The sequence below is a fragment of the Oncorhynchus tshawytscha genome, linkage group LG19, assembly GCF_018296145.1.
Source record: "Oncorhynchus tshawytscha isolate Ot180627B linkage group LG19, Otsh_v2.0, whole genome shotgun sequence".
Taxonomy (NCBI): Eukaryota; Metazoa; Chordata; class Actinopteri; order Salmoniformes; family Salmonidae; genus Oncorhynchus; species Oncorhynchus tshawytscha.
Window position 1 is genome coordinate 38,558,655 of NC_056447.1, and position 8,714 is coordinate 38,567,368.

Below are 8,714 nucleotides of genomic sequence, written 5' to 3' on the forward strand. Positions count from 1 at the left end.
GTAAAACTATTCCTTTAAACGTTTTTATTTCAAAAGTACTATTTAACATCTTTATAGTCACTTTTAGAGTAATTCTTTGTAATTTAACCTCTTGAGATGGGAAAACATGTATGTCATGAAGTTGAATATGTGCTCTTCATAACAGAAAGCTTTTGGGGGACAAAATTACACTATCCAAAAGGCACTCTATTCATTGAATGACCCTTCTATACAAAATTCCTTTTAGTCCAGTGCTAGGCTCCTAAGAACATCAGCATGGCACTTCCATTATTGAATCATGAAATAGATAGGCTATAGCAATGGTATTCAAATCCTACCCAGGAGGTGCAGAGTACTGCTGGTTTTATGTTCTAACATAATTAATTGCACCCACCTGGTGTCCCAGGTCTAAGTCAGTCCATGATTAGAGGGGAATAATAAAAGACAAGCAGTGATACTAGCTTGGAGATCCAGATTTGAATTTGGGGGGGCAATAGTATAACCTGATATCACCCTATTGTTAGGTACAACTTGGTAGCTAAAAATTACATTAGCCCTTTAAATCAATGTCAATTGAAAGCCACACCCCCACAATTCATTGCTGAAGCATCTATAAGCCAGGCCCATTTTACAATTTGTTTTGTGTTTTAGGTTAGTGGGCTCTTGTGGTGTGATTTTGACAAATCTGGTTTAGCTAAAAACTTAATGGTTGATATGAAATATTTTTGACTGTTTGCACTTGTGATTTACATGAAGAATCTGTTGAACTGTTTCAGGATTTGGTCAAGTGTTCATTCCATTTGTAGCTGCTGAACAATGGTAAGCTGAAGTTTTTACTACAATGCTTTGGCATTTTACTAATTTAGTGATCTAATCTAATACCCATTTTGAGCTTTTCTCTGGAGTTATGTCTTTGCCAGTGGAGGCTATTGCAGAGAGGATGGCTCATAATGGTTGGGACTGCATCAAATTCATGGAAACTGTGTCTTGTATTTGATACCATTCTGCGACAGCCATTGCATGAGCCTGTCTTCCCCAATTAAGGTGCACCATCCTACTGTGGTTTGCACTAGTATTCAGGCCAAAAGTACATTTAAGTTGAGCAACTCTGTCATGACCCCAAATAGTTGGGCTACAACATGCAATATAGCACAGTTTTGAAAATGGTAGGCTATGCACTTAAAATTCAGTTACTCTTGTCTTGACAGAGGGAGTGCATTTCTATACACATTGGCCAAGCAGGTGTCCAGATGGGCAATGCATGTTGGGAGTTGTATTGCCTGGAGCATGGTTTCCAACCAGATGGGAGACTACATGAATCCAGTACTGCTTCCCTGGCTGATTCCTCGTTTGGTACCTTCTTCAGTGAGACTGGCGGTGGGAAATATGTTCCCAGGGCTGTCTTCATAGATTTGGAGCCTACAGTTGTGGGTAAGCAACGTAGTTGTATAGCTAGCTCTACAACCCCAATGGTAAGAAATGGCATGGTGTACATTGACATGTATTATCTTGAATTGTTTGTACAGCACCTAGTTTAAAAAATATATTTAACACTAGTCTTTTCTGCATATGCCAATATAATATATTCTAGATGAAATAAGGAATGGACACTACCGTCAGCTTTATCACCCTGAACAACTCATCAGTGGCAAGGAGGATGCTGCCAATAACTATGCACGTGGCCATTACACAATTGGCAAGGAGATTGTGGAATCTGTACTGGACAGAATGCGTAAAATGGTGAGTGGTTCACTCTCTAGTTGCAAGTCCCGCCATGGTGCAATTTGGATGAATTGTTAATGAGTGCTCGTTTTCCTCAGGCTGACCTGTGCATTGGACTACAAGGATTCCTTATATTTCATAGTTTTGGAGGTGGGACTGGCTCTGGCTTCGCTTCGCTCTTAATGGAGCGCCTGTCTGTAGATTACGGGAAGAAGTCCAAACTGGAATTCTCAGTCTACCCTGCACCCCAAGTGGCCACGGCAGTTGTGGAGCCCTACAACTCCATCCTGACAACGCATACCACTCTGGAGCACTCGGATTGCTCTTTCATGGTGGACAATGAGGCTATCTTTGACATCTGCAAGTGTAATCTTGGTGTGGAGCGTCCATCTTACACCAATCTGAACCGCCTCGTTGCCCAGATCGTCTCCTCAATTACTGCCTCTTTGCGCTTTGATGGCGCACTCAATGTGGATCTGACAGAGTTCCAGACCAACCTGGTTCCTTACCCCCGTATCCACTTCCCCCTGGTCACTTATGCTCCCATCATCTCAGCAGAAAGGGCCTATCACGAGCAACTCTCTGTTCCCGAGATCACAAATTCCTGCTTTGAACCGGCTAACCAGATGGTAAAGTGTGATCCCAGGCATGGCAAGTACATGGCCTGCTGCTTGCTGTACCGTGGTGACGTGGTGCCCAAAGATGTCAACGCAGCCATCGCCCACATCAAGACCCGCAAATCCATCCAATTTGTGGATTGGTGTCCGACAGGTTTCAAGGTGGGGATCAACTACCAGCCGCCTACTGTTGTGCCTGGGGGTGATCTGGCCAAGGTGCAGAGAGCTGTGTGCATGCTGAGTAACACCACAGCTATTGCAGAGGCTTGGAGTCGTCTGGACCACAAGTTTGACCTGATGTATGCCAGGCGGGCCTTTGTGCACTGGTATGTGGGTGAAGGCATGGAGGAGGGGGAGTTCTCTGAGGCCAGAGAGGACATGGCTGCTCTGGAGAAGGATTATGAAGAGGTGGGGGTAGACTCTGGTGATGGTTGTGAGGCGGAAGAGGATGAATACTAAATCTGCCTCCCAACCAGCATTTATACTTGTTCTCCAAGCAGCCTCTTGTCTAATTATAATAAAACTCAAAGCGTTTGAATTATTGCATGTATCATTTACTTTAGATTTTTTTACTTGATAAAGCTGACGATTTGGTTGGCAGGTGTGAATGTGTATAACTGGAATGAAAAGGTCCTGGAATGGCGCATAAGCTTTGTGGGTGGCATGTAAATTGGTCATGGAAGATTAGCGCTTGACAAGATGGCCGGAGTTGTTGGTACATCTGCACTGAACATTTTGTGTGCATTCTGACTACTTGACTGTAGTGAAGCCTTAAACCGTGCATCTTGCACCATTAATTATGATGGGTAGGAATATCTTAATTGACTAGTAGAAATCAACCTTTGTCAATGGGACCACAACCTGTCTGTGACCGCACATATTATGCATTACATTGACAAGATTGACCATGATACTGCAATATGCGGACAAAGTGCATTATCTCAGCTGTGTCATCTAGTGGTTGCCTGTTTAATACGCAAATAGAAAAAAAATAGCGACTTTCGCATTACGTACGTTTAAATTATACCCAGTTATCATTGTAGAGCTACATTTATATAAATCGACACCTTGAAAGATTAGCATATGGCCTTTTCAAAGACGAAAACATTTGTACTACTACGTTGGAAAATGTGCCAAGTTCTGCCACCACAGCCCTGAGCTGCTCCACCACGTTAATATCGGGCAGACTCTATTCGCGCATGAGGTCTAATACCAACCGGCTCAGAGACTGATTGTAGACAAACTATCAGACTGCTGAACACGTGAACTGGGCTGACCACCTGCACTGTAGCATACATTCATGCTACACACACACACAACTACTGCTACCAGACTCTGATAATAGCTAAATACTAAATGTAAACGTTTATCCCGTTTCCCCAAAACACTAAATATTGGACTATAAATTGTTCCTGTATTATACTAATACAAATGATTTTGTTCTATTCTACTGTGCCATTTACTTAGTATGATCTTGTATTTCTTGTGGCAAAGTACCTCGTTTACTGGCTACTTGAACCATCTCCATTGTAGCTAGTTTGTTCCTAAGAAAAAAAACGTTGACAGTTGAGTATAGCTGCAACGTCAGAGAACAGACACAGAAAAAACAAGGTAATTGTACTTTTGTTAACGCGCGATAATTTAAGACATGAATCGATTTATATAAACGTGTTATAAGATACAAAAAGAAAAAGCCATTTTACACTTGCAGTCTCAAAATAAATGAGCGTTAACTAGTTTGCAATTGCTCTAGCTACTGTTAGTTAGCTAACGTTAGCTATCCATGTAGTTTCCAATATGAGTGATTTCGCTAGCTAGCTAGTAAAAAGTTTGCTAACAAAGTTGCTTTTCGCCCTTGCCCCACTAACTAGCTAATTTGAAACTATATATATATATATATATATATATATATTCAGACAACTGTTTCAAGTAGAACGTTTTGTTTCAAATTGAGCTAGCTAATTGACTGAGAGGATAGCTTTATGTTTTAGAAAAATAGCTAACTAACCATCTATGCTAGCCTTACAATTGAGCATGCTAACTAGCCTAGCTAGCCTGTCAAACTCGGTTGGAACACAGTTTGGTTGGGTTATGGCTTGCAAGTATAACTATTTGTATTCATCAGATAATAGTACCCAGCTAGCTAAGTAATCTGATATTTTTCAAACAGGACATTAATTATGTACTGTAACAAGTGTGTATGTCATCTAAACACTCAATAGTTTTGGAGTTAGATGAATGACATTGGCAGCCTGCTGCCACGTCAGTGACCATACCCAGCTAAATAACAACTCTTATTCCTCTTAAGTATTTTAGATTGAACGTCTTTTGGATGTTCATTATTCTCACCAAACGATTTTGAAGTAGCTAGTACTTAAATGTAAGTGTGAATAGATTTAATTTATTAAATTGTCTCCATCTCCACATATCGGAGTTAGGTACCACACATTCTGTCTACTGAAACTATATTCATACCAGCTTGGCTCTATGCCTAACTAGGCCTAAAAGGTGGCTTTATTAATGGTCTTCAATTGTTGCTTACTTAAGCACAACTGGACCCCTAACCCTTTTACGGTGAAATGAAGGTACCCTATCCAGCACCTAGATATTTTTTGGTCCATTTCTAATTTCCAGACTAGTGCTATGCCTAAAATAAATAGGATGATTAAAGCTTTTACACCATGGTGTATCTGTGAGTGTGCTATGTTGAACTGTGGGGGACACGTGAAGAGCGAAGTTTGCTTATAGATGAGGCTAGTTTACTGTAGTGTGAAGTACAGTTTGATGCCACTGTAACTGCCACATAGGAATGCCCTACAGGCTACATGCACATAGAGCTGTTGAACAGCACATGTTTCTACAACACTAATTAGGCCCTAAGATCATGTTCTAAGGTCCTCAGCAAGCATATGACTTATGTTGACTCTGTTCAAGGCTTCCCTTCTAAGAATTAGGCTTTATCATGTCTTTGTATTACTATCATGTGCATATGATGGTGCGCTCTGTCAGATAAGAACAAACAAAAAAGCTACCGACTGAGTAAAATAAATGAATTCCATGTTCTGTAAATTTCTTGATTTTCATCTTGTTGAGTTGAACATAGCTGAGAGCCCAGTCATCCCCCCCACTGGCTCTCTCTGTCTGCTTATTCTCTGTGCTTCAACAGTAAACAGGTCTGCCTTGTTTGGCGTTGTTAGAAGCAGGCAGCACACCCTGGCTTAAAGTCAGACAGAGGAATGGTTAGTCCAAAGGCAATCCTTCCCCACCTTGTTTTTCAAGAACTTACCTAACCTAACGCCCAACTACCAGAGGCAAAATGTTTGCTCTATGGTGCCTCATTTGGGAAGAAGTAATGATATAGCCTACTTAAGAGATAATGAATTGGTTGACTTTACCTGTTTTCTCTCCTGCCTAGAGGGAAGATGAGTCAAAGCGAGCAGCAACAGCAGGATGAAATCTCAGCATACCTCAAAGATGACCATCCAACAGGTCAGTTCAGTCTCTTTAGTTGCCAAAAACAAGCTGATGAACATTGAATGGACAATGATAACACGTATTGTACACTGACACTCAGTAATGTAGGAGACTACGTAACAGTAACTTGAATGCCATCCTATCACTGAAGATCTTATTAATAGGCCTAACTACAGTAAACCTGATCTTTTTTAAATGTCCTCACAAATTTGATGTCTGAGTGAATCTTAATATGTCTGAGGCATTTTTATTTGTACCAATAGGTGGCATTACCGTTCCGTCTTCTGCATTGTTAGTGGCTCTACAGTTTCTGTCTAGCCCACCACACACTGATACCTTTGTCATTAGAAGCAATGAGTGCTATTGAGGGCCATCGTAACTATATTTAGTTTTATCTTTCTAGTGGAGCTATTACTCTATCATGTGGTCACAATAGACCATTCTAAGCAGAAGACATGGTTCAATGACACAAACTTCCATGTAGGAGCCTATTCATCATTCTATTGTGGCACTGTCTGTACAATGTGGAACAGAGCTTTTTCCATAAACTGGGGAAGTTGCTCTGTTCCTCTGCTTAACTTCTCTCAACAATAACACCCTATTGTCTCTCATCAGACGGTAACAAGGATCACCCCGCGACCCAGCCAGGCATGTTCTCCAGAGTGACTGGAGGACTCTTCAGTGTCACTAAAGGTGCTGTGGGAGCCACTGTGGGTGGGGTGGCCTGGATAGGAGGGAAGAGCTTCGACCTGACCAAGACCGCTGTCACCTCAGTGGCCGCTGTACCTGGCATTGGGGTGGGGCTGGTGAAAGGAGGGGTGTGTGCTGTAGCTGGATGCGTGTCTGCAGTAGGCTCAGCGGTGGGCAATAAAGTTCCTATTGGAGGAGGCAAGAAGAAGGACAAGTCTGACTGAGGAGGGGATGGACGGCGATGCCGTTTTGGGTCTCATGTCTGTTTCGTCTACAGTGTGGAGGGGCCTGGAGGGCTACAGAGGATTCAAAGTCGTGTGTGTGTTCTCTTTTTGTGGAGGCCTACACTCTGATCCGCAAGTGTCTATGGACCACTCTCATTATGTGGCAGCCTGGTCACCGAGGGGGAGACTAAATAAGTGGTTTCCTGGTCAGTAGTGCAGGGGCCTCCCCACCCATCTTTGTCTGCAATAATAACCAGTGCCTCAAACTGTTGGAATATGAAATGACTGATTGTGAATGTTGTATTTACTCTGTAGATAAACAGCCAAGAAAATATTAGGCCTATTTTATTGCTTAGTATTTGTTCCATCTCCTGGTCGCTGTTTAAGAAAGAGGCCAAGAACATTTTCACAATGTTTAAGGTGGTGTTCATTGCTGTGTTTGGCAGTCAGACAATCAGTGATCGATGCCTAGTCCGGCACATCTAACAGTAAATGAAAAGGATCTCATGGGGGGGGGTTGGTGCTGGGACTGCACAGGGGGTTACTACCTTGACCCCCGAGCAGAGGTGTGGTTCAGATCGAAGAAGCCAGCACCGGGCTGCTCCAACCATTTGAGGCAGCGCCTTGTTTTGAAAAGCATTGGTGACGGCGGGGAGTTGATGGCTGCACTCCATCTCTCTGATTGATTCTATTTCTGAGATTACGGACTCTATGCGTCTGGGGCCCAGCCACTCAGCCTTGGTGCTCTTTCCCACAACAACACTCATCACTCTCCCACCCCTCCCCAATAATTACCGTGGCATGCTGGGGTTTCAATGCTACCTGCAAGGGCTATGGTAGACTGAACACTGCTAGGGAAGTCGATGTTCCTGACTAGATGTTTATGCTGGTGGATATTGTTTTCTTTTGTTTTTTCTTCTTCCCCTGTAAAGTATACGATTTATATCTCAAACTCCCCATTCCTGATGTGAGGGGGATTTTTTTTCTTTTTTCGTAGGGATATTATTTCTCCACCAGGGAAATGCTCTAAAGTGGACATGTTCATTTCCATTCATATTTTTCATCTTCAGAAAACGCACTCTGGTGTAAGTAATGTAACCTTATGTTTTTCAATGACAAAGTAGTTTTAGGATCCGTTTCCCCTTTGATGGTATGGACTCTTCATTTTTTCACTGATGGTGCGTTGAATCACGGAGCTCTGTCACTGCTGTTCCTTCCTCTCTCGCTATATTTTGATCTTTCACTTTACAGCAAGGTGCCTTATTCCCACAAGAAAGCCTGAACTAAAGTAACTTATTCATTTTTTTAACCTAATATATCTATCATCTTATTCCGTAGTCCACATGTTGTTCTACTGCCAAAAAACAAACTAGCCTACTTTAGCATGAACCATTTCTGAATAAATTTAAGGAGTTGTCTTTTTCTATTGTTTCTATTAGAAATGTATTCATATTATTAATATACAGTTCCAGTCAAGTTTGGACACCCTTTGCCTTGATGACAGCTTTGCACACTCGTGGCATTCTCTCAACCAGCTTCATGAGGTAGCTATTTGGAATGCATTTTAATTAACAGATGTGCCTTGTTAAAAGTACATTTTGGGAATTTCTAGGTTTGAGCCAATCAGTTGTGTTGTGACAAGGTAGGGGTGGTATACAGAAGATACCCCTTTTTGGTAAAACACCAAGTCCATATTATGGCAAGAACCACTCAATTAAGCAAAGAGAAATGACAGTACATCATTACTTTAAGACATGAAGGTCAGTCAATATGGAACATTTCATCAACTTTGAAAGTGTCTTCAAGTGCAGTCGCAAAAACCATCAAGCACTATGACGAAACTGGCTCTCATGAGGACTACCACAGGAAAAGACCCAGAGTTACCTCTGCTGCAGAGGATAAGTTCATTAGAGTTACCAGCCTCAGAAATTGCATCCCAAATAAATGCTTCACAGAGTTCAAGTACAAGACACATCTCAACATCAATTGTTCAGAGGAGACTGCATGA

General features: G+C 42.0%; 2 protein-coding genes across 3 annotated transcripts; both read left to right on the plus strand.

The window, feature by feature from the left end:
• Positions 1 to 636: 636 nt before the first annotated feature.
• Positions 637 to 2,856, plus strand: LOC112218736 (tubulin alpha chain-like). Its single transcript, XM_024379806.1, has 4 exons — positions 637 to 798; positions 1,188 to 1,410; positions 1,571 to 1,719; positions 1,800 to 2,856. Exons 1-4 carry the CDS (start codon positions 796 to 798, stop codon positions 2,775 to 2,777), a joined length of 1,353 nt encoding a protein of 450 aa, XP_024235574.1. The 5' UTR covers positions 637 to 795; the 3' UTR covers positions 2,778 to 2,856.
• An 830-nt stretch (positions 2,857 to 3,686) lies between these two features.
• LOC112218737 (transmembrane protein 263) lies at positions 3,687 to 8,130 on the plus strand. 2 transcript variants are annotated; one of them, XM_024379809.2, is made up of 3 exons: positions 3,687 to 3,929; positions 5,734 to 5,807; positions 6,408 to 8,130. In XM_024379809.2, the coding sequence occupies exons 2-3, from the start codon at positions 5,741 to 5,743 to the stop codon at positions 6,704 to 6,706; spliced, it is 366 nt and encodes a 121-aa protein (XP_024235577.1). In that variant the 5' UTR covers positions 3,687 to 3,929; positions 5,734 to 5,740; the 3' UTR covers positions 6,707 to 8,130. The 2 variants fall into 2 exon arrangements, with proteins under 2 accessions (XP_024235577.1, XP_024235578.1); XM_024379810.2 differs by lacking the exon at positions 3,687 to 3,929 and adding an exon at positions 5,533 to 5,557.
• The last annotated feature ends 584 nt before the right edge of the window (positions 8,131 to 8,714 follow it).

Excerpts from the sequence above, each read along its gene's own strand:
- LOC112218737 (XM_024379809.2), top strand. The coding sequence starts at position 5,741 with ATGAGTCAAAGCGAGCAGCAACAGCAGGATGAAATCTCAGCATACCTC. Across the intron at positions 5,808-6,407 it reads CAAAGATGACCATCCAACAG|ACGGTAACAAGGATCACCCC; the intron begins GTCAGTTCAGTC and ends GTCTCTCATCAG.
- LOC112218736 (XM_024379806.1), top strand. Across the intron at positions 1,411-1,570 it reads TTTGGAGCCTACAGTTGTGG|ATGAAATAAGGAATGGACAC; the intron begins GTAAGCAACGTA and ends AATATATTCTAG. Across the intron at positions 1,720-1,799 it reads TGGACAGAATGCGTAAAATG|GCTGACCTGTGCATTGGACT; the intron begins GTGAGTGGTTCA and ends CGTTTTCCTCAG.